Genomic DNA, 26120 nt, shown 5'->3' with positions numbered 1-26120 from the left:
CAGTTTCTTTATTGTATGATAAGTTTATTGTAGTAAGGATAAAGATAATGTGCTTTATTTGTCATTATACGACAACTGTATGTAACTGTAATGCATTTAGGATTGGTGTTTTTCTGCTTATTTATACATATTTATACCCAGTTTAGACTTAATTAAGTCCAAAGAATGTCTAATTTACAATCCGGTTTATTCTTGATTTGATCTTGATCTAGGCTTCGTGGTACCTGGAAGGTCAAATGTTTTATTAAGTGGATAAGTGGCAGAACAACTGACTTATTTTTGTGATTCTCTTTGATACTCTTTTACTTTGTTCATTGGAATGTTTATATATAGTGATGCATTGTCTCCATGCTCGACCATACTAATTTGATTTTTTTTTTTTTTTTTTTGCTAACTGGTGTAAAACAAATGTAGTAACTAATGATGGATGTACAATACATACAGTGTTCTTATCCAAAGATACCAGGAATTTGAGACCAATGCTGTGCTGAGCGGTTCGTACTTCAGTAAATGTTCTGTTTTGTACCTGCAATGTATCTGACAAAGATAGATGGCCTTCCCTGTGTTACTAGACTCCAAAATTACCATTGTATTTTTTTTTTTTTTATTTTTTTTTGCGACTTAAATTTGATTTAACTTTTCTTCTTACATTATTTTTCTTTTCAGAATGGGTTTCCAAAAAACAAAAGGAGGGGGGGGGGGGGGAAAGAGTAACACAAATACCATGCACATCCACACACACACATACACACACACACCCACACACATTCACAGGCGCACATCCATAGCCATACCAACATAAAATAATTCCAAAAGTAGTAAACAATCAGAACTAACAATGACAGAAAAAATAAAAAATACAAATAATAATAATAATAAATCCATCAAGACAAAAAAAAGTAGTCAAGGAATAAATCCATTAATATACATAATAGATAATATAGATAAAGGTTGAAAAAAAAAAAAAAGATCATATAAATAAATAAAGTAATAATAACCAAAAAAGAATTAAAAAAACAAACAAAAAACAATATAACAATTACAAATATTTGTAAAAAAAAAAAAAGAAAAGAAAGAAAAGATGGTTATGTAAGGATTAAACAACGAGGAGCCGTGCATTAGACGGTTATAATGCACGGCGCGGAGTCAAGAACACCACGACGCGCAGCGGAGTGGTGTTCTTACATATACACACATATATATATATATATATATATATATATATATATATAAAAAAAAAAAAAACTCTTCCTCACCCTCCGCGGGCGGTCTCTTTTTCCTCCTGCTCGGGTCCTCTACCAGAGGCCTGGGAGCTTGAGGGTTCTGCGCAGTATCTTTGCTGTTCCTAGAACTGCACTTTTCTGGACCGAGATGTCTGATGTATTTCCTGGGATCTGCTGGAGCCACTCCTCCAGTTTGGGGGTCACTGCCCCGAGTGCCCCAACGACCACGGGCACCACTGATGCCTTCACCCTCCAGGTTTTCTCCAGCTCTTCTCTGAGCCCCTGGTATTTCTCTAGTTTCTCGTGTTCCTTTTTCCTGATGTTGAAGTCGCTTGGTATTGCTATGTCGACCACAATGGCTTTCCTCTGCTCTTTGTCCACCACCACAATGTCCGGTTGGTTCGCCATTACCATTATGTCCGTCTGTATCTGGAAGTCCCACAGGATCTTGGCTCGGTCATTCTCTACCACCTTTGGAGGTGTTTCCCACTTTGACCTTGGGGTTTCCAGCCCATATTCTGCACAGATGTTCCTGTACACTATACCAGCCACTTGGTTATGGCGCTCCATGTAAGCTTTCCCAGCAGCATCTTACACCCTGCAGTTATGTGCTGGATTGTCTCATTGGCCTCTTTGCACAGTCTACACCTGGGGTCTTGTCTGGTGTGGTAGATCTGGGCCTCTATTGCTCTGGTGCTCAAGGCCTGCTCCTGTGCAGCCATGATGAGTGCCTCTGTGCTGTCCTTTAGTCCGGCTCTGTCTAGCCATTGGTAGGATTTCTGTATATCCGCCACTTCAGTTATGTTTCGGTGGTACATGCCGTGTAGGGGCTTGTCCTCCCATGACGGGACCTCCAGCACCTCATCTTCTGTTCCCCATTGTCTGAGACATTCACTGAGCACGTCATCTGTCGGAGCCTTGTCCTTGATGTACTTATGGATCTTGGATGTTTCATCCTGGATAGTGGCTCTCACACTCACTAGTCCTCGGCCTCCTTCCTTACGGCTAGCGTACAGTCTCAGGGTGCTGGATTTGGGGTGGAACCCTCCGTGCATGGTTAGGAGCTTTCGCGTCTTAACATCTGTGGTCTGTATCTCATCCTTTGGCCAGCTTATTATTCCTGCAGGGTATCTGATTACTGGTAGGGCGTAGCTGTTTATTGCCCGGGACTTGTTCTTGCCATTGAGCTGGCTTCTTAGGACCTGCCTTACTCGTTGGAGGTACTTGGCCGTAGCCGCTTTCCTTGTCACCTCTTCGAGGTTGCCATTTGCTTGTGGGATTCCGAGGTACTTGTAACTGTCCTCAATGTCTGCTATTGTTCCGTCTGGGAGTGAGACCCCTTCTGTGTGGACTACCTTCCCTCTCTTAGTCACCATCCGACCACACTTCTCTAGTCCGAATGACATCCCAAAGTCTACACTGTATATCCGGGTGGTATGGATCAGTGAGTCGATGTCTCGCTCATTCTTAGCGTACAGCTTGATGTCATCCATGTAGAGGAGGTGACTGATGGTGGCCCCGTTCCTGAGTCGGTATCCATAGCCAGTCTTGTTGATTATTTGGCTGAGGGGGTTCAGACCTATGCAGAACAGCAGTGGGGACAGGGCGTCTCCTTGGAATATGCCACATTTGATGGAGACTTGTGCAAGTGGCTTGCCATTGGCTTCAAGGGTGGTTTTCCACAACCTCATTGAGTTTGCAATGAAGGCTCTTAGAGTCCTGTTGATGTTGTATAGCTCCAGGCATTCAATGATCCAAGTATGTGGCATATATATATATATATATATATATATATATATATATATATGTGTGTATAAACATATACACATGTAATTGAATTTTGAAAAACAGCGACGAAATCGGCAAAAAGGGACTAAAAATGAAAAAATAAACAAATACTAAGAAAAAAATAAAATAAATTCGGAACAGGCACAGTGCAAAAAAATAGGGCAAAAGATGCTACAAAAAAGAGTGATCAGAACGCAAGGGGATTAAGAAAATTAAAAAAAAATTAAAAAAGAAAAAAATTAAATATGTTAGATTAAGATCAATTTTGCAGCTTTAAACGAGATCTTACACTGGCCTGGCTGGAGAAGCTTCCAGACCTGGGCAAAGCTGGACCGGAGAGGATGCCAAAATAGTTTATTCAAGAGACAAACTGTTACTTCCTGTAGTAGTTTAGTTCATTACTGAACGTAGAGTGCAGCCGTAATCTAGTATTTATCTATCAGTTCTTTTCATTTATTTATCTGTCATGGTTCAGTAGTATCACTAAGTCTACTGCCAGCATCGAATATCTGACTAGCCCTAGTCAAGTGCCACATTCGGATATTAAACAGCACTCCGTTACTGCTGATGTCCAATGTACATATAATATTTTCTCCATTTGTCCTCATATTCATTCCATTTATCATTTATCCTGTAGAAAAGTTGTTCATATGTAGCCACACGTCCTAATTCGCAAAACCAATCTTTAAAGGGAACATTTCTTGGATTTTTCCAATCCCTTAACAAAACCTGTCTACCTATCATTAATGCCGTCTGGATGAATTGTGCGTTTTGGCAGGACTGTACAACGGCCGGATCTCCAAGCACGTAGAGCCTAGGAGAAAACTCAAAGATATCTCCTGTAATTTCCTCAATACAACCGTGAATTTTATTCCAATAATCCTGAATTTTGGAGCATTGCCACAATGCATGGAGCAGTGTGCCATCTAAGCTTTGGCATTTCCAACAGTTTGGAGTATTTTTAAGGCCAAGCTTATGCAACCGCATTGGTGTCCAGTAATATCGATTCATAATTTTAAATCGTATCAACCTAACCCTCATGTCTCTAGACAGTTTTTTTTTTTTTAATTTTGACAGATTTTTTTCCAGTTCAACTCTGAGAATGTAATCTTTAGGTCCTTCTCCCAAATACTCTTTAAGATGAATGGGAGAGTAAAATTTTGTTGAATAATTTTGTAGTAGTACTTGGAGACTGAATGATTTGATTGTGCCATTTTAAGTATATCATTGAGCAGAGTAGTTTTGTCTAGTATACCAGATGAGTGGCTTTTTTTTTTTTTTTACTTTTATTTCATGAAATGTTTGGTCCTTTTTTGTTTTTTAACTTTCAATTACAATTTGGCTTATCAGGTTGCCACATTTGCTACAGCAACAAATTCTCTTATCCATCTAGAGTTTATTCTGTGGTACCGTATACATTGTATTAGACTTCCAATATGACATACTTTAACTGATATCTATTTTAATGCAGAGTCTGAGAGTAAATGAAACTCTTGAGGCCTTTTCAAGTTCTGTAGTGAGTTTACAATCATTTTTAATTTATTTGGGTGTACAGGTATGACACGGACATGTAAAAATTCTTTACATAAGCAACATAGTATAATGACGTACAAAGCCTTTAAAAAAAAATGGATAGCGTCACAGTGTAAACATAAAGTGCAGAATCTATATCTTATAATTCAAGAAATGTATTTGTCATTGGGCAAAGTTCACATATTTTTCCACGAAAACAGTAAAAAAAAAAAACAGTGTTGAAAATGTGTGATTAGCGTAAACAAATGAAATATGCAGAAGTGAACCCAGGATATCACAGCATTGTTTCAAGCTGACAACCGAATAATGAACGATGTTTAAAAAATAGCAGCAAGTCGTAACGTGACGATGCAAATATTTTACTGTATGTACGCTTTAAGACAGGTACAGTGAGTATTATATTACTATTTGGGTGTGATACCTTTGTCGTGGACATTTACATATACATAGCCTAGAGATCTAGAAGATACAATTTTAAACATCTATGCATAATGTAAAATCAAGTACAGCTACTTTCTGTGGGCACTGATCATTGGAGCAAATGATATACAAACCCATTAGAAGTTAAAACACCGCTGAATTTAAAAGGCAGCCGTTTGCAAATCTCCTATGACCATATGTTCTTAAGGACAGTACGTGGTGAATGAAAAATATACATTTCAAATTCCTTGGCAGTAGCAACACATCTAAATCATGTCAATATGGGGCAAATATCTGCTTATGGAACCCAGACCAAATTTTTTTTACGTTTTGGCAAAATGTTGCTACCATCATCATGTTTTTCTTGGTCGATCATCTTCATCAACTGATCCAAGAGTTATGCTCTAGTGTTAAAAAAAAATAGGTTGGGACATTTGCAAATCTTATGCGTGACAGTGTTATAGTTTACATGACGTTTCGACACGCTTACACTCTGGGGTTGTATGTTTGTTCCTTCTCAGTTTGGCGTCTCTTGAAGAGCCTCAGAATAAAAGTCTTTCACATCTGATAAAATACATATCCATCAACATTTTGGTCACTATAATCCAACTATCGTACACCTTGTATAGTCCGTCTTCACCTCTTCCCTTTATACAGCAGTCTTTGCGTTAAGCCTCTGTCTTTTCACCCCGAAAGCGAGATCTCATAGTCACTTGTGGATAGCGAATTCGCCCGGCCGACTTTCTGCACATTCTTGGCATTGATGATGCGCGCCGCCACCTCCACTGGCTTCTCAAAGTATTGCACTAGCGCCTGCTCGGTCAGTACCGACGCTAGGAACTGCTCGAATGTGATGGCCCAGTCCTTGTCGATGCTTGTGCTGTGCGGTAATCCGCTCTGGTGCGACCCCATGTGACTCCTGTTGCCGTGGGAACCGCTGTCGCTCCTCACCAGAACTGTGTCGTCCGCTATGTCCTCACACTGCAGCTTGTCGTCCATTTCGTGCGACCCGGCGCTGAGGACAGAGTAGGAGGACATGGACGTGTCATCTTTGGTCTCGTCGTCGGATATTAGCATGGCAGAGGACGTCCCGTTGTCTTTCGGGGAAGAGTCTTCAAGTTTGATGTCTTGCATCGGCGGCGTCTCCCCCCCCTCCTCTGCTTTCTCCTCATTATTACGCATCTTGTTCTCCAGGTTGGATGGGATGAGAACAGCACCCCCTATGACAGACTCCTGCATGGCACTGGGGTCTAGTTTGCTCCCTGGGGTGCTTGGGTCCATTCTTATAGCGGAGGAGAAGAGTTTGCCCACTTCGCCCATTTCCAACAACAGACTGGTGACCGTCGCCGTGGCGTGGTAAAGCTCTTGTTCTGCCAGATCCTCACTGAACATGCTGTACAGTGTTTTACAAAGCTCGATGAACTGGCTCTGGAAGGAACAACATAATATATATGACTGTTCTGAACGCATTTTTGGATTGAGAAAAAAAAAAGTGAAGTTGTACCTGATTGAGTTTGGGCAGGTCTTTGGGGTTTTCCAGTTTGGACCGAGACTCCTGGTTCCATAGTTTCAGGTAGTGGCGGTAGTCAGGAGGGTTCAGTTTTTTCACTGTATAATGAAAACAACAGGAACCCTTTTTCTTTAAAAACTTTTTGACTTCAATAGTATGTGCACACAAGTATAACCACATAATGCTGATTTAAATAATGTACTGCATTAAAATAAGTATTGTAAATAATACAGTTTGTTTCCACCCCTGGAAAGTAAAAAATCTCTTTGAGTGCAACAATAAAAACAAATACATTTACCTTTCTCATTGTTGAAAGTGACTCTGACAAAGCCATCGTCCTTCTCGCTCCTGCATCTGGAGTCATGACCTGAATTCACAAAATAAAAACGGCTATAATTATTTACATGCTACATTTGATCTGTATCATTGTCAATGCTTAATTTTCTGCTCCACTTTTCTATAACTAGTGCATGAATAGAATAACCCAGAATAGAATCACTAATTGGCATGGATGTGTGCCATATCAAGAATATTGACTTGAGCAGTAAATGGTAACTAATGTATGTGTACATTCCCTATTTTATCAGAGTGAAAATAACCAGATGCAATAGACTTTCACACTACATTGTTATTGTGGTTTTGTGGCTGCCTGCTGATAAGGCTGGGTTTCCTGCTGCCAAACGTGACTTTTGACAACAATGAAATCCCTCTTACTGCAAAATGACTGGGTGTGAGTGATGTTATTATGAGTGTGTTAAATTATTGATTGATTGAAATAGAAAAGTGTTCTACTGCAAGAACACCACACACAGGAACAAAAAAGACGAGATAGTTAAAACATACTCATGGATGTTTCTGGAGTCATGTCTTCAAAAAAGTACTGTGTGGCTTCAAAGGCAGAGTCCGGTTCATCCTGTTCATTAGGTATTTCTGTACAAAGAAAATAGTGGCTATTTATAAACTGTATGTAAATCAATATTTGAAAATGTCTGCTAACGGCTCATCAGCGCTGCAGCAAATCGAGTGCTGCCCTCTGACTGTTTCAATCATTCTAAATATAATATCCACCTGGCAGCACATGCAACTTGTAGAGCAGTTTCAGCTTCTCGGTGAGGTCCCCATGGCACAGCACACCTTGTGAAACACCAACATCCATTTTAGATCATTTCAAATCAACACACGTGATGACTTCTTTTATGTAAGATTATTCACCAAGGCCAGTGATGAACTCCCTGAAGTTGATGAGACCGTCTCCGTTGTGATCCAGCAGGCGAAAGAAGCGCACGGCCAGGGGGTCGGAGTGCGCCCCGTTGGCCCAGGCGAAGAGCAGCGTGAAGAGGCCCTTGAACTGCTCCATGTCGATGCGGTACTGCTCCAGGTAGGGCAGGCTGGGGTCGTGCCGCTCGGTGGGGTTACTGCTGCCGCCCCAGTAACAGCTGGTCAGGTGCTCCGCCTGGAAGACATGAAAAAAAAAAAAAGACCTATATGCCTATTAGGAAATCTGGCTTCCTCATGCATTCTTTCAAACTATTTGATTAGGCAGCACCACAGAAAAAAAGGAAGAGATATTTGGCAAACTATCAAGGGTCAAGAGTCAAGGCAGGACGAGTGGCCCTGGATTTTTTTCTGTAGGTGACAACTGAGCCACAAGTTTTCTTTTCTGCGTATTCACTTGCATTCAAAAGTATATTCTTTTTTTGGTGTGTTTTTCATGTAAATAGGGATTATAAATCAAAGTAGAAACTCTCTAAAAAAGCAATTAAGAATTTGTTAGGTTTTCGATGACAAAGCAGTATGGCTAACGACTGTAAGGCATTTTGCATTGAAGAATGATTCGACTCATTAGCGGGACTCTCATACAGTATGCATGAGGTTGCAAATTAAACAGAGATGATGAAAATCAGATGGCTGTTCCCCTGAAAACGGTGTCCCTTGCTAACCAATGGCTCTCTGTGGATGCATGATTCAGGTGAAATTACCTTGAAAAGTACGTAAAGCTCTTCCAGTTCATCGATGCTGAAGGCAGTCTCAGTAACAATAGTTCGAACCTGAAACAGGAGAGAATTAGAGGTAAACACAAAACCAGTAACAGATAAAACACTGTAATCTCAAATATGAAGGGCACGTTTCTTACCACGTTGCGTTTAGTTGTGTCCTCAATGGTCTGGATAACCCTCAGCCTCTGTTTGAAACGCATCTGCTCTATCACGTCAGCGCGGATCAAGCCAAATTTCTGTCAAAATACATCATTTATGTTACAGACTAATTTCAAACACCTACAAAACTTTGTCCATGGTCAGCTAAAGTACCTCATAGGAGTTGCGGACGAGTTTGAAGATGTCCACCTCTGGATGTGGCTCTCCATTGTCCGTCAATAAGGAGTGTAAGTGAGGGATGGGAGGGAGAGTGCTGTCCTTGTTGGTCACGCTGTCCAAATACCTACCAAAAAAAAGAATCATGGATTTTACAAATTAAGCTTCAACATAAATTCAACCTGGAAGACCTTTTAGCAGCGTTACCTACCATCCATCATCATCCAATCATCACCTCATCTCCAGCTCTCCCTCCATCACAGAAGCCATTGTCATTGTCTAGGATCCTACATTTAAGCCCCTTCTCTTCGCATTCCCTGTTCACCTCTGACTTGTGATTGATTGTTTATTCCGAGTTCAATGTACAATATATATACTTTTTTTTACACCATTTTTTACATTAACATGTGCAGCTTTTGCGACATTTTAACATGCATTCATGACATATATAGTTGCATATATACATAATGCTGTACATAAACTCGAAAAGGAGTGGGAGGAAGTATAACTTATAAATCCCCACCCCTGTTAATATCATTTTTACATTAATGTTGATGGAGCCGGTGGCAGGGCAATGCACAACAACCTGATGGCAACAGTCAGCACAATGATCCCAGCCAATCCCAGCTGCAGCAGGACGACAACGCAACCACACACCAGCGACGCACCAAAGCCGCCGAGCCAGTGAAACAGAAATCTCCCTCCAACAAGAGACAGGACGCCACTTTCAGTCAGTGTGACCAATCTGAGAAGTTCGATTTGTTTATAGTTTAGTTTTACTTTTTTTTCTTCTGTTATTGTTTTTTCCTTCTTTCTTTATAACATTATTCCAGTAATGCACATTGACTTGTAGTTTTCAACCATCCAAAGGTACGATACTTGAACTTGCGCTCTCCAACCAAATGTGCCAATCACTTCAATTTTCCCTCTGTTTTCCGTCATGTGGCAACATATCAATATAGTGGAAGAAAGACACAGCGCCCCCTGCACAACAACCTCACTACGTCACCGGCCTGCCGCCACGCCACCCCCCACCACACCCAGGACCAGCCACAACCACCACACGACCGGTCACCACCCTGCCATCACCCACTTCATCCTCTACCACCACCAGTGATCAAACAATAAAGCTTCCAGGTTGAATGAATATTAATTGTAGATGTCATGTCTGTTTATGGTGTCAATAATTTTGACTGTCAGATGCACATACTCCGTCCACAGTGGTGTGAAGCTGATTCTAGGGAATTGGCTGATTGTCTGTTTGTTTGTTTGTTTTTATTGGTCCTCTGGAAGGTTTTGATCAGGATTACTCAGCTTTACACTTAGCCTATTATTTATGGACGCTACGGGTTGGTGGGGAAACCAGCACAGCCAAAGAAAATGCATCTAGACACGGGGAGAACACACAAACTACTCACTGGCCCAAGAGTTTGACCCTGGACCTTAAGCAAGAGTTCTAACCACTGAGCCACTCTCCTCTCTTCACCCACCCGATGCTGTCCTGTCTAAAAAGCCAAAGACTCTCCCCCTATAAATAACTACAGTCCCATTTGCTATCATTCTTAATACTTTATTCACAACAATGTTACATCCCTTTCTATAAATAATGCTACTAGGGATGATGATGAAATCTAGAGTCACGATTTGCCTAAGGTTTAAAAAAATTCACTGAAGCTCCAGATTTTACAGCAATGTTGAGAATTGGGTAACGAAATATTCCTCTTCATTTGTCTCCTATAAAAGTTGTATTGTGTGAGACCTAATAAAGTACATTTAAACAAATTCAACTTTTGACAACAATTGCAGTAAATTATAAACATATAATAATATCATGGTCATAATCGATAGAAAGTCATTGTTGCTGGTTGTAAATCATTGCACTACATGATGAATTTAACGATTATTTTCTAGCACGATAATGACGATTATTAACAAATTTGCCGATTAATTGCCAGATTTTTTTTATCGCGATTAAAGATATTATTGTTTATTGTCCCATCCCTAAATGCTACATGTGCAGGTAGATGATGAGCAGCTGCAGGTAGGATGAACTCCAGCTCCCTGCTTTCTTACCTGCCCAGCACTGTCATAGCCTCCCCGTCGTCCTTGCAGTCCAGCAGCTGGTCGATGTTTGCGTGGAGCACAGAGAGGGCCAGCTGAAAGATGACCTTAATGCCGTCGTAGAAGAAACAGTCCACCACCACCACGGCGCTCTCGAAAGGCATGACGGACAGGAAGAGGGTGAGGAACCAGGACAGGGAGATGGTGGAGATGACCCCCAGGTCCTGCATACAGTCATACAGCTGGGGCACGTGCTCCCGGGCTAGCTCCTCGAAGACTCCCTGGTCCACTAGTGCTCCTGGGAGAAGAGAAACGGTAAAATAGTCAGTTTACCAGGACACAATGAAGATTTCTAACCGCCTAGTAGTTGAGAAATGAAAACAACAGGCAACTTGACAATAAAACTATTGGTAATTAATATATTTTAGAGCGCTTTGAACATTGAAACACATATTAACTAAGCATCTGAGCCTAAAACATACATGTAGGTATTTATTTTCATGTGCAAATGTAGGCCTAATTATTCCACAATACATTACTTTTTCTTCTTTTTCAAAACCCGCCTTAACCCTGATAAAGGAAGTCAAGTCATTTTGTTCAACCTGACTCTTATTTCTAGTTGTATGTAGCGCATACAGCCTGAACAATGGACCGTGGGTCACAAGACATTTACGGACAAGCACTGGCTAGACAAGCTCTCATTCTCCACAATAGTCGTCAATGGTCACTAGTGTACACGTTCAGACTGACCCACGACTCTGGTGTTGTAATAGTCGGGCAGCATCCTCTCACACAGCGCCACCAGCAACCAGAAGGCCTCCTCCTCTTTGGCGTACAACAGCAACACGGACGTCACAATGTTCATCGCCTGTTTGAGAAATAAGAAATATAGTTTTAACCTCTTAACCCCCCACCTGAACCGAGCATATTTGGCCAGTTGTCCAAATCAAAAAAGCGCAAAAATAGCGACGAAAACGTAAAGCACTTGCTGATTTGCATGTAATCCGATGAAAAGCATATTTACCTGACAGTATCCGATGTTGGGGTTCCTGAACGCGTACGCAGTGAGAACCCGGCGCAGAGCAGCGATGCCCATCTCGTTTTGGAAGGCCGGGTGCTCAGGCAGGGAGCGATGTAGGTCCCTCTCGATCTCCTCTGTGGCCAGGTTGTATTTACCCATAGACTTTTCAACAAGATCCTCATAGTACCCAGGGTGAGTGGCCATCTCGTTGATTGCCCCTAAAACATAATGAAGCAGTTTGTCATTATTAATGGCTGTGTTTGAGTTTTCCCCCTGCTTTTAACCACATCTTGCCAATATTTAAACAGTTTCACACCCTTCAGTGTCAACAGAGGGCTGGTCCAGGGGTATTGTATTCACAGTAATTAGAGCTGATGGAGTTTTGCTTGTTTCTGTGTGTATAAAACAGCACAAAATACTAATGCTAATGTGTCCAAATACGGAACCGTTAAATCAACTGCATTTTTGTCTCTTTTTCATCACATTTTTGTCTATTTTTTGTCACATTTTAATCACTTTTTTGTCTCTTTTGTCAATTTTTTGTCTTCTTTTGTCACATTTTAGTCACTTTTTTGTCACATTTTTGTTTTGCTACATTTTAATCCTTGTTTTCTTTGCGATTTGTCACTATTTTGAGGCTTTTTCCAATTACTTTCGGCATGCACTCCCTTGGACAAAGACTGGAATCCCGCTAGACTCAGGTTGGCGCCAAGTCTGTATCTATTAACCCTGTTTAGTCATCTTCAAAACAAATTCACGTGAATCACTTAGTCACGTACCTTTGACCTATTTACTGGGCCCATCCCAGGTGAGAAAGCCAACAAACAGGTACATACAATTGCACTATCAAAAAAAAAAACTCTTTATGACCTGAAAACAAAATATGCATCCGTGCCCTGAGGTGAAGGGACAGGACGGAGCAGCTGAGTGTAGCTGACACAACAAAGTGAAAAGTGTGTCAGTGGAGAGAGAGGGCGGGGCCAAGACAGATCAGGTGCAGGTGACGAAGTGTGTGAGCTGTAAACAAGAACAACTGGAATCTCTTTTGGCAAACTAGATTAGAAAAAAGGGGGTGTAAGCATTTTGAATAACAAGAGCCAATGAATAGCCACATTTACAGTTTATTAATTTACCGTCGAGTGCTTTTCTACCTCCACTGAGCACTCATATCATTTTTGATCTTGTTTGGCTGACCCTATCTTTGTCGTTTTTGTTAGCATGTCCTCAAGCTCTATATATTCCCCCGATCTTATTGGTAGATTTCCATGGCGAGACAGTAGTTCCTGTTATTGTGAATCGAGTGTCATGTGCTTGGTGCGTGTGTTTACAAAGTGCTGATGTGGAGACTTGGCCACAGGGTGCTCTCACCAGAGAACAGCAGCCACAGCTCTCCTCGCATGTTCTCGGGGATGCCTTTGAGAACCAGCTCTTTGGTCTTCTCCGTTCGGTACATGCACACTCCCTGGCCATACTCTGTGAAGTGGTTCTTCCACGCCTGCTCCTTCAGAAATTCCTTTGCCTGGATTAGGAGAAGTCAAAAAAATCAACATCAAAAAGCACAAACAGCAGGTCTTGGAAGCGCTCTCTGTCTGTAGCTCTCCAAAATGGACCTCGTCTAAATCCAAAAGACTGGACAGAACTTCAGAAATCCTCTTGGATGAAAGGTGAAAAGGCTAGATGACCACTTTTTAAAACTTAATGATGTGTAGTAAACTGAAATAAGCTAATGCTACAGCTTTAACTTACTACCATTAATTCGGTAAACTTGTAGATGTACTGAGTATGTACTTTTCCAATGAGTGAAAAAATACTATATATGTGTGCATGTATGGTCTTGTTAATATTTTGTTATAGGGACCAATGTTGCTCCTAAATGAACCTATTTTAGAACTGCTAATGTTGTGACCATTGCCACATACCATACATATCTTCCATTTCTAATAAACGCCAAACAACTAAACAGTGTGTTTAATATTTCATGCATTAGTGCGTTCATTACTCATGATGAGTGTGTGTTTCAAAGTGCCGGGCCGGGATACAGCGCAGTTTAAATGAGGTCAACAACATCCATGGCATTATAAACAACGTAATATGAGCGTGTTGTTACTTGAGACACTTTTCTGCATTGCCTAATTTACATAATGCTTTCCACAAGAGCTGATATGAAGATGATGGTCTGAAGACTGCACAGCCAAAATGGAATGAAAGAGGAGGCTGCAGGTTTGACAGTATTCAGGAATCTGCAGTTATGTCTGCTGATACCTTATTTCTAATATCTTTCTTACTTTGCAAAAACTATAATAGAGTATATAGATCTAACTCACTAGCTTTGGGTTGAACTCCTCGGGGGAACGGCGGCGGTACATGGTCATGAGCGCCTGTGTGGCTGTGGGCACGCTGCTGTCATTCAGGTTAAACGTCCTCTCGCTGTCCGAACCCAGACTGGGCTGAGGACTGCTGGACGGGAGCGAGCCATGTTGCGAGTAAACCTAGGTCAGACATACAAGTGCAGCATTTTAGCCACGAGAATGTGGAAAAATAATGCAAAAACGGCCGATTTGGATTGAGCTATACCTCGTCGTCTGAGCTGTTGAGGCTGCTGGTCAGCTCCTTCTCCAGGTAGATCTTCGATGTGGTCTGCTGCAGGAAGTCGGAGATCCGCTGAACCAGGAAGTCTCGGTCTTTCAGGTTGGCAAACAGGAACGTCATGCGGTTCTTGGTGCTGATGGACAAGGGGCTGGGCAGTACGTTAGAGCTGTCCGCTTTTTCCACAATGGTCACCTGTGAGTCACACGGTATTATCGGAAAAGGCTGACTCAAAAATCGCCTCAAGTGGATGAATCATTAGACAGTGAACGGCTGTATCTGTCAGCTGTGAGCTTTCTGTCCTATGCAAGCCCCGCCAAAGGTATAATGACTAACTACCAGTGGTGGAAGAAGTACCCAATATTCTTACTTCAGTAAAAGTGCAGATACAGGACCAAAAATGTACTCAAGTAAAAGTATCTGATAAAAAAGCATTCATTGTGAAATGCACTTTATAAGTAAAAAGTAAAAGTATTTAAGAGTTTAATGGGCAGGATTTTTTTTATAATTTGAATCAAACCAGGTCTAAACAAGTAAACCACTTAACCAGGTCAAAACCAGGAACTAAACCAGGTCAAAAACAGGAACTAAACCAGGTCAAAAACAGGAACTAAACCAGGGCAAAAACAGGAACTAAACCAGGTCTAAACCAGGAACTAAACCAGGTCTAAACCAGGAACTAAACCAAGTCAAAAACAGGAACTAAACCAGGTCTAAACCAAATCTAAATGTGTAAACCACTAAACCAAGTCTAAACTGGGACTAAACCAGTTCATCGTAGAGAGGTCACTTTGAAAAGTGACATTTAAAAATACATACATACATGACATACATTTAAAAACGTAGTGGAGTAAGTACAGATACGGGATCTAAAATGTAGTGAAGTAAAAGTACATAGTAAAGTAAAAGTACCTATAATTTGAACTTTTATGTGTGTACTATGTACTGTTATTGTACTTTTTACTTGTTACTTTCCACCACTGCTAACTACCCTTAACAGACCTAAGCAGGAGATATGTTAGAAGAACAAGACAGCAGATCCTAGAAACCCCAACCTTGATCTTACTTTTTTTTTTTACCAAAAAAGGCACAAAAAAAGATACCTCTCGGAGTGGGATGATGAGGCTACACAGGCTCTCCTCTTTGCTCATGAAGCAGATGTAGTTAGTGGAGACAAACATCTGTCCCAGGATGTGCATCTTGTTAAATGGAGTCCACAGGGTGCAATCTGTGTGTCCATCCAACTTCTCATCTTTAGGCAAACGAAACAGGGCCCGGTAACGCTCGCTCTTCGCTCTAGCATCCAGGTCCCTAAAACATTACAATGCATTAGTAACATGCATTTCAGACCATCGGAGCCTCCAGAGGGAGAGCAGCTGAGAAGATCATCAGTGCCCCTCTCCCCTCCAATAAAAACATTTACTCCACTCATCACACCCACATAGCCTTCAGAATGAGGGGTGATTCAAGGACACAGAACTGCGTATATCTTGTAAATACTGCTGACATATTATACCAAGGGCTTGAGGGTAGTACTATTTAAATTTCTTTGTATGTTTCATGCGGATGTAATGACAATAAAAGTCTTTTCTTAAATGGACAGGTACATGCAATAGTGATCCTCAAGTTCTGTTATGTTCAAGAGTACAAATAGGAATTATGACTTGACTTGCACACAGAGAGCTGCGTGTGTGAACATGTTATGTAAGAGTGGAGATTATACCGCCTTGAGAGGTTTTGCTAAAGATCAAGCGCATAATCAACACATTTAGACCAAAATAACTCTTGCTTTGCAAAACAAAACAAAAACATCAAGTCAGCCAAGACACATCCCTACTGATTAAATCTAAATGAACAAAATATTAATTTCAAGCCTTTTACTGTCACAATAACTTAATGGTTTGTTTAGTCTTTCCTCTAACAGGAACCATGAACCATCTGTGTAATTCTGCTCAGTCAGATGGTGAGTGCAGGTTTGTTCCTACCTCTTGAGCGCGGAGACTTTCTTAGGAGACTTCTTCTTGAGTTTGGGCAGGGAGCGGTCCTGTTCGAAGCCTTTGTTGTCCAGGAGTTGCCTCATGGCGATGTTAGCCAGCTGCTCGGCGAGCTTGAAAGTCTCATTGATGTTGAGGAAAACAGAGAAGAGGTGCTCGCTGCAGCGGGTGCTCACTTTGATCACGTCGGGGAGAAGGAGGGTGGCACTTTTCTCCAGCTGGGTGATGTCCGCCCAACGCACCACCAGTTTGGCTGATTTAGAGAACAAAAACTATCAGCATGTTTTGTACAATACGAACTGGACAAAATATAAGAGGTCAAATCAGTCTGAGGTGGTCAGCAACATACTGACCAGCTTGTAAAATATGCAGATAAAACAGTTAAAAAGATACATACACAGTACAAGGAAATGAAACTTTAACAGCCCATTTTTAGCAATGAAAAAAATATAGGCTACTTTTCATGTTTTTTTATTTGAAGCAATACTTGCTACAGATGAGAAATCATTTTGACAGTTTTGGATTTTGTCACAGGTCTAAATAAAGACTCCATGAAGAAGAACTCCACACTGTCTTGTGTTACGTTGGAGTAATAGCAATGGCTTTGGTCGGAGGAGCAAAAGTAAAAGCAATCCAAGTACCTGAAGCTGCTGTGGGCTGTGAGTGTCACTCTAAATATTGAAATCTAAATAATTTTCAGTACTATTTTGAGGTAAGAGTACTACTGATATTTGTTCCACTTTTTCAGTTGAAAAGATTACGGAAAGCTTATACCTGTGATAGCCAAACTAATGCACAATGCAAACCAGTGTGTGATAGCCAAACGAACCTTCTTTGCCGAGCAGGTAGGAGTAGAAGCAGAGGTGGTTGATGCTGAGGTAGAGCCAGCCCTGTCGTGGCACTTTGCCCTTCCAGAAGCTGCAGGAGTAGTAGTTGACCAGCTTCTCCTCCTCGGGCATCCCAAACAGCTTACGGAACTTGGCACTGGCCTCTTTGAACTTATCGGTGTCGTCATCTTCTTTGACGTCGTGGTTCTTGTTGTACTCTGCTATGATGCCCTGGAAATGGAAAAAAAAAGGTGAACATTGGAGTGGAATGTCTGCCCAGGAACACAGCAATAGAATGCACACGCCAGGGCTGGAATTGAGCTGTGTTTACCTGAACCTTTCCCTTGACAAACGTGGTGATGTCATTCTCGTTCTCAAAGATGGACAGAGTCTGCAGCAGGTTGTGCTCCAGCCACTCCCAGTGCTCAGTGATCTCCTTCCGGGACGTTCCTGCAAAATTTGCAAAATATCTATATGGGTGTGATGTGTCAAGAACAAAAAAAGTTATATTTACACGTTCAGCCCATAGATTGTTCATTGTTTATATTCATCGTTTCTAAGGCCATTTCGTAAAAGCATTACTGGTATCAGGCAGTACCGAGCAAAAAGGCAATTCCTGCAGCCGCTGGAGAAAGTGATTGCAATAATAGCTTTCACAGTGAACCATTATCTTCCGCAGAGCAGCAGGCAGGCCTATACTGAGTGTGAGATGAGTGTGTTGTTAGACATTTCTTGTGCATCTCCAGTTGCAGACGGCTCCCTTCTCTGGAGGGAGTCCAACTGGGGGAATTAGTAGGGTCTGGCTTTTGTTAGTGCAAGTCACACAAGGATAAATCAAGCAGATAGAATTGATAACTGTGATAGAAATCTTTTTTTAGTATCCAGATGCACTACAATGAAAAAGAAAGAAAGAATCAATAAGGGTCTGGCGCTTGTTGAAGTCATTGTGTAGTCCTAACTACTGCATACTGCGCTCTCTCCATGTTTTCTAATACATGCTGGTGGTAAATGTTGTCTGGTTAGATTAGCAAAAGCTCAGTAAAAACTGGCTGTTCAATCCAGTCAAAATGAAGTATTGATTTTGCGCCCCCCTTTCAGTAATACTCCCCTTCAAAACCACTAAGGCGTGACGTAACGCTCAGTATTTAGTCGCTAACGTGCAAAGGCAGGATATTAGACCATGTGAAGGGGTAACCCAAATCCTCTGACCTAATCGCACACTATTTCATCTCGAGGTTATATAATTCAAGAAAGAACTGGGGGAAAATTTCAGTTCAAGGTTAAAGGTCACATACCATGGGCAATGATCCAGTAGCCTAAAGAGTCAGGAGTCTGGTACAGGATTCGGTAAGGGGCCATTCGGGCGCTCGAGTCCAGCACGACATCCAGGGTCCCAACCAGTAAGCCTGCAGGGAAAAATATTGTCGATATGAGGTTTTGAATGGATAAACCCTCCCAACTTTAAAGTTCAGACTGGTGGATTGAGAGAGGAGTAAAGAAGAGAAAGAATTTGTTTGGAGTCAGGAGTGTGTTGTGTGTTTAGCCTGACATTTGACCACAAGAGTGAGATCGAACCGAAACCCCCTTAAACTCAATCAACCAAGTCCAGTCGACGATGTTTGAAAATGTGCAATATTAACTGAATCTTGAGTTCAAAACATACATCTAAGTACAATCGCAACACTACAATTGTGCAGCCCAAGTTAGACCCGACAACATCACATGTGAAAGGAAACACACATATAATTCCAATGTGTTACGTGTAGATTTATTGTCTTTCCTCGAAAACATCCAAGTCTTTGAGGAAAATGTTGCTGATATGGATTATATAAAATGTTCTAATGTAATGCTCATCTCAGAGCATCCATCCATCTTCAGTTAATAGGTCCAATGTCGCATCGCCTGTTGGTCTGCTAGTAATAAAAGTCTTGTGATGTATAGTGTTTGCTTTGTTCATTTAAAAACTTGAACAGATCCATTAGACACAGCTTTTTTCCATTTGCTCTAGATGCGACTCTGCATACGACTGTTAAACAAGCAACAATACAGTTGCTGCACTTACTTTAACAGGATAAACAGCATAAATACTTACATTTGTAAATGAAGTATGGTACAGTATACCTTTGCTTCGGGATCCTCACCACCCATGAGTAAAATATGAATTTAAACTAGGGCAGTACAATGCATAGCCAAATGATTGGGATCCAATATAAGGGGACACAATATTAACTTTGCTTAAAGAAGCTGTAATATGTTCCAAAAACTATAAGGCCACATTTCTTTTACAAATACAGACGCAAATAAAAATGTATTATAACATTAAAGGGATCATTTTTGTTTTTGGTTCTATTTTAGCCTTGTTTTGACCACGATTTAGTCTGGTTTTGTTTTGGTTTTGTTTATTAAGATCCCCATTAGCCATTGCCTTGACAATGGCTAGTCTTCCTGGGGTCCAGATTATAAAATCACATTTTCATACAATGATCTCAGATCACTTGTTATAAAACAACATAAAAACATAAATACACAATTACAACATATTTCATTTGTTGCAGTGGGTCAACAGTCTTTTAAAAAATGTGTATGTCTGCAATGTTAGAAATGTCTTTAGGCAGAGTTCCAGGATTTCATTCCTCTGAGCAACTTTCTGCCCAGTCTGAGTGTTACATGATGGAAGAGTAAAATGACCATTTACTGCGTGTCTTGTGTTGAGCTTACAACAACTGAATACAAGTACATCATACAAAACCTTAGGGAGTTTTAACACAAGAATCTTTAGAAAGAAGCAAAGAAGGGCAAAATGTAGTGTATTCTTCATCAATGTCCAGCCGAAAGTTTGGTGCATGCTTTGAATATTTGTATATTTTGAGCACTTCAGTGCATGACGTCCCGCCTTATTTTGCACTAACAGCAGTTTCTCAATGTCTCTCTCGGAGGGACTGGACCACACCATTTTGACTAAATCACTATGTAATTTGACACCACAAATCAATTTATTGTATTGCACAGAATTGTGTATTGCACATAATCTATTTTATAATAAATGGGGAACAATGCATATTAATGAACATTTAAACACATTGAGCTAATTTCCATCTGCAGAGCCCCTGGAAGGTTGATGTTTACAGAAAATCCAATAACACGATAAGACACTAATAGCAGATGACAATCAAAACAATGTATCAACATTCATGGGAACAACTGCCTGAAGTTCTAGCGCTAGCTAACCCTACAATAACAAATTGTCACGCACACTATTTTTTATTTCTCTCGGTATAAGTACTGTCCTATTTTGAGCCCAGAATTTTTAATTTTATTTTGACTTTCTGTATGTTTAACAATAACAGGGTTAGTAGGTATGTTACAAGCATTTTCACCAAGTTCCCTCTTGCATTTACTGTCGGCAGTTGTAGCTATTTTTAGGCTGGAAGAAGCTCAACAGATCCCAAACAATGAGTCATAAGCAGAGGGGACGTATGGCGAACGGAGAAGTCTTTCTAAACGAAAACCAACTCTCATATAATCTGTGCTGTTTTTGCTTTTGAGTTGAGATGTGCACAGTGTGAGAGTCTAGCTGCTAAGCATGTGATCCTTTATTTTCATGCTCATTCAACCATAGGAGAGACCCTGTGTCTAGCAGATAGGACCACTGTTGGGTCTTTTAAAGTCGCAATATAATGCTAAATTGACTTCATGCATGGTGGCTGTGTAGGGAGCCGAGGCTAATTGGGCAATTAGAATGGGACATTGTTTGGAGTCACTGTGTAGGAAACAAAGAGACAAGTGTGAATTTCATCGTAACAATAGAAAAAACAAAGTTAAACAGCTGTGACCAATTATCAGGCAGTAGTTCACAGGCTGACCACATGTAAGAAGTGAATGCGACTCTCCGTTGCCAAAAGACTAGACGGATGGTGGGGTGGGACATTCATGAAAAGCTTTTGTTACTCTGGTTTTCAAATGACTCTCATGTTGGGGTGAGGTGAGGTTTGACACAGGAAGTGCATGGGTTGGAACTGGCAGACAAGACCACTGAAGGTTTGGGACTAGATTTTATATTTTACATAGAGTGAGGTAGTTTAAACTGGATGCCTTCTTCTTGTCTCCTTTTCACACTCTGCTGTCCTGTCTAAAGTAAAGCGTCAGGGCCAGAAGGAATACAAAAGACATTACACTATTATAAGCATAGATTATGTAGGTTATAAATATATTCACAGTAGTTTGAATGGTGTGAAGTAGGCGTCATAGTGTGAAGTAGGCGTCATAGACTACAGCGGACATTGACAGGCAGTCTTAACTACAATACAATAGTTAGCATAAAATAAAGTAGGTTAACAGCACCCTGGCATAAACTCTGTAAGGCTTGCATAGGCTATAAAAACGACCGAGGTTAGCATAAAGCACACATAGTCTTGCAAAGCGGCAGAGTTGACTACTAGCAATTTGTTTACATTTATGACCAAAGAGTCGAGCCAAAGCTGAAAAAAGAGGAAGGAATGTTAAAACTTTCTCAAGCAAATAATCATTAGGCCTAGAAAAGTCTACTGTTGTCTTTGGACGGATCAGCAATGAACTGCAGAATCTAAATATGAGATGAAGAAAACAACAGGTTCAACCAATTTGAACTCCTTACTAATAAATGCACAAAGGAAATTAATCAACAAGACTCATTTTTACTGCAAACAGTAAAATCACCACAGGCAGCACGCACCAGTGTTTTTACAGCACATCAAACGGCTCTGTGGTAAAGCACGCTCCAGGTTCACACCTCTGTGTTTACTGTTTCCTTTCACTGATGTGTGGGTGCAAGAAGCACGGACAAACAAGCTGGGAACAAATGTATACGGCTTGTTTTTGCAAACAATACATCTATTTTCACTTCCTTTCGACCTAAACAGCTAATTGTGGGTGAATACCACACACCAAAGGTCATATGAACACGGTGAGCCTGAGTGTAAGACAATGGGACAGCAGTTTGGTAGGTTTTCCCCTCACATTTGGAAAGTAGGTGCTTTTTGTGTCCATGAGCAAGACACTTATACCACATTGTCACAATATGTAGCTGAGGCAGTGCCCTTCTGAGGCTAATGGGGCTTTTTCTAAACATAAACATATGAGGCTACTACATTAGTGTGAGTTATTACAGATTGTTACAAAGCAGAATACATTGTACTTAATTTAGTTAGGTACAATGTATCAAGGCAATGAGAAATGGATGTGGAATATATATGTTACATAAGAGCTGCATGCATGTGGCCTATAGTAGAACAGTTCTTCAGTTAGATGTTGAACTAGAGAATAAAAGCAATAGGGGAGCCTGTCTTTATAATAATAGCTACAAGGCTGACCCTTATCAATACACTTGTAAGGCAACAAGCCAACTTAATGCATGAACACATACATGGTTTAAACAGCAACTTTCTCCTCAAAACTGTTGAGGCTTAGGCCTGAAGACAAGAAGCCAATAGAAAACCAGTCAGTCTGGTTTTACCCCCCATCTGTGTTAAGACACCAGTGATGCATAACAAAACCCTGTGGGACACTGCTTTCGAGAAAGAAGGAGCCATGTTGGAGGGTCCACCGATTCCCACAGTTTCAAGTTTCCTTAGATCAGGCTGTTACTGTGCACAATGCCAGAGCGAATGCAGGCGCTGAGAGCCAGCTGGCACTCTTCTTCCACTCAGCAGCAGGACCCGGATCTACATGACATCACCGCCCAGCACTGCATCACACAGTATGATTGGCTCTGATTAACTATTATCCCCATGTATCAGCTTGGAGCCTGAGCATGCCCGTACATTTGAGCAGAATGCATTTGCAACTTTTGACAAAAATGGATGCAGCAGACAACACTGGAGGGCTTGGACGTTAGCCATGAAGCTGTTTATGTTCCGATTACTTTACAGGCAATCCGATATCAGCACTCAAGTTATCTGGTCCACATCTGCATTTGTTTTTAAATATAAAAGGCAAAATTACCCAACACTGTCGATCTACTTTAAAGTGATTCAATAATAAAACCGGGTAATACAACCTCTTTCTGAGAACACATTTTTGTGCTGACTAACAATGATTCCAGTCCTCTGTAGACCCGACAGCAGCATTTAATTGTCTGGAATACTCAATGTGTATCGAAATTGTAATGAAATACAGCACTTTACAATTGATTATCCAACCTCTCCCTTTCCAATTCAGGCCAAATAACTGCAAAAAATAGTAATAGCAAGCAAGAACAAGCAAATTCAACTTGCAACATTAATAGTTGCAGTTAGCAAATAGCAAAGGCTGCAATTCTCTATATGACTTGCTCTGAATTATTAATTTGTAGAATAAAATTGCAATTAGTTATAGCCGATATTTTTCTTTGACCCCACAAACCCCCTTTCCAGACTCTGTGGTTAAAGAATAGCGCTCTTGTTCAGCCACTGAGTGCAACACCAGAGGGCTGTGTGCTCTCCCTCCCTGCACCCTCAGTCCCGGAGCAGATACATAAATACAGTTGGAATAGGAAACTTTTACAATATACGTTTTTTTTTTTCACTTTGGGAAAACATTAACTTTTCAGAACAGTTAACGATCAACAAGTAACATGGGCAATACTTGACTGCTTTATTGTGACACTTCAGTTTAAAGTTTTATGCAGATTCTTGGTCAAGTCAGCCTGACCAGCTTCAAAAAGCAAAATGTGAGGACTGCAAAGACTTTAGATTTATAAACCTGCTGAGGCACACAGTATTGTATCCTCAAGTCTTCACTTCCCTTTATTATGAATGTTTTATGAAAGTTTTCATTACAGACTTATTATGCGCTCTGGTAGGGCTACACTAACAATCAATGTTGCATCTATGAATCACAGGTTGAATTCAAAGAGACAGCCTAATGAATTGTTCAGCAGGCTATCACACTCTCACGTAGGCTATCCGGGGGAAAGGCCACCTGCGACGGCTGACTGAACACATCACACGGTTGTCCATGCATGACTTTATTACACGTTTATTACAGTGGGACGTGGATTTCCAAAAGTCTGTATATGCTTGTGCTACTCACCGGCAAGTCCACCGCCTCCATCTCCGTGGCCCTTCCGCTTCTGGAGGATGAAATACGGATTGGCTCGCTCGGTGACCCACAAGGCGCCTGCCAGTAACACGTCTTCGGGACTGACCCACATAGTGCTGCTGTTTTCAGGGTGTCATTGAACACACAGAGCGGTGATTGTTGGACGCTGATGGAGGCCCGTTGCTTCGCTCCAACCTGAATGTGGTTGGATAACCAGACGCACAGGCAGAGTTGCTATAATTAACCCTCTGTCCGTCCGAGGCAGCAGGCCCGTGGCAGTCCACACCTCACTCTGAACGAGAGCAGAGGAGAACACTTATCTTCTTCTTCACCGTTTTTGAATAATCACGAATATCTACGGAGAGCGTTCTCCCGTCCACAGCTGTCTTTGTTTTCCCTGCTCCAAGCCTCCGAGGCAGGTGTCGCTCCCAGACGAGGGGGACGTCGTTCTGCGACGCACACGGCGCTATTCTGCAACAGCGGAGGCTGTGGGTCCAGCTGATCGCGGTGCCTCGCGGTGCTTTAAAACAAAAAGGTGATAGTTTTACAGTAAAACAGAAACGCTGCTGCTCTCCTCTCCTCCTTCTCCTCCTCCGCTGTCAATGCCGCACGCTCTGCGCAGCGCGTCACGCAGCGTAACGTCACTTGGAGAGGTGGAGGCAGGGGAAGAAAACATGAATGACTTGAGTTACCTGAATAAACAACTAACAGCAAACACTTTCTCCAAATAGCACTTATCAGCGTTCCAAAAGGGCAGGTCCTAAAGGGTCTTGAGCAACCGGGTGATATTTATTTAGGCGTTTTACTCCTAGATTTCTATAGCCTTGGTTCGTTTCTTTGCAGCCTATATCAGGTCATTTTGGGACACCAGGTAATTTGGGACAGCATACGCAAATGGCAATTACAAAAATGTCCCAAATTATCAAGTTTTCCCTATTTATATAGCCACTTTATTTTAGTAAATACTTTCTGCACGGCTCCATTTCATGGCATGATTAAATTCAAATCAAATCACATCAAATCAAAACAACTTTATTCATCCCAATGGGCAATTCTGTTCACTGCTCTCTGGTCATAAAAACAGTAAATGGAGACACATACAACCATATACAGACGTCATGAACTGAAAGTGCATCAGGACACAGGGGGACCAGTTAAAATCCCCCTAAATTACTTGTAAACATGGCCAAACAACAATATAAAGCTTGGTTTCCTGCTCTGTTTCTGCTCCAAAACAGGATGTGGGAAGAGTTGAGACCGCTGGTGCACAGATATGACTCAGGTGACATAAAGATGATCAGGCACAAGTGTTTACAGACTTTCCCCTCGGTTCAAACCATAGATTTAACCGAAACCAAATAGACCTCCACATTTGGCCTATTTACATTTGGAACATGAACAAAAAAACCACATGGGTTTTGATTGTTTGTTTAGGAAACAATCAAACTTGCTGCTGGTGGGTGGGGGGTGGAATGACATTATAGTGGGCAAACTCTGACCTTACCATAGCATTTTAATACAGCGAAAGCATTGCATTATTGGGTTTTGAACATTTGAACGGCGTTAGGTTATTATTAGGTTATTTTACATGTGACATCTAGCATTTACGCAAACATAAAAAAAGCTGTAGGTGCAACTATAACGTTTGACCTATTTCTGGTTTTCACCTATAACTGGAAAATCATTTCTTAGTATTCACATGTTCCAATGAAGTCTACTGTTATATAAGTTGTACATTTGTGGAGCTATAACAGGGAAATAAAGACACCCTGTTCCAGTATTTTGTTCC

At 41.2% G+C, this 26120-nt stretch overlaps 1 protein-coding gene across 1 annotated transcript; it reads right to left on the bottom strand.

The window, feature by feature from the left end:
• Positions 1 to 4591: 4591 nt before the first annotated feature.
• On the bottom strand, positions 4592 to 24959 carry tbc1d9 (TBC1 domain family, member 9 (with GRAM domain)). Its single transcript, XM_079553879.1, has 21 exons — positions 24323 to 24959; positions 18571 to 18681; positions 17607 to 17725; positions 17278 to 17506; positions 16440 to 16701; positions 15558 to 15765; positions 14443 to 14649; positions 14193 to 14357; positions 13237 to 13387; positions 11872 to 12086; positions 11598 to 11715; positions 10860 to 11145; positions 8784 to 8913; positions 8609 to 8707; positions 8454 to 8522; positions 7687 to 7927; positions 7543 to 7608; positions 7318 to 7404; positions 6773 to 6841; positions 6469 to 6572; positions 4592 to 6392 (listed from the first exon to the last, which is right to left on the bottom strand). The coding sequence occupies exons 1-21, from the start codon at positions 24441 to 24443 to the stop codon at positions 5649 to 5651; spliced, it is 3801 nt and encodes a 1266-aa protein (XP_079410005.1). The 5' UTR covers positions 24444 to 24959; the 3' UTR covers positions 4592 to 5648.
• Positions 24960 to 26120: the final 1161 nt, after the last annotated feature.

The sequence above is a fragment of the Gobius niger genome (genome assembly GCF_951799975.1).
Source record: "Gobius niger genome assembly, chromosome: 3".
Taxonomy (NCBI): domain Eukaryota; kingdom Metazoa; phylum Chordata; class Actinopteri; order Gobiiformes; family Gobiidae; genus Gobius; species Gobius niger.
This window is presented reverse-complemented; position numbering and strand designations above follow the sequence as displayed.

Bases quoted from the DNA above. Each gene is read 5' to 3' on its own strand.
- tbc1d9 (XM_079553879.1), bottom strand. From the start codon at position 24,443: ATGTGGGTCAGTCCCGAAGACGTGTTACTGGCAGGCGCCTTGTGGGTC. The intron at 14,358-14,442 runs GTATAGCTCAAT...TGTCTGACCTAG, and splicing joins TCAACAGCTCAGACGACGAG to GTTTACTCGCAACATGGCTC. The intron at 7,928-8,453 runs GTAATTTCACCT...CATGTCTTCCAG, and splicing joins AGCTTTACGTACTTTTCAAG to GCGGAGCACCTGACCAGCTG.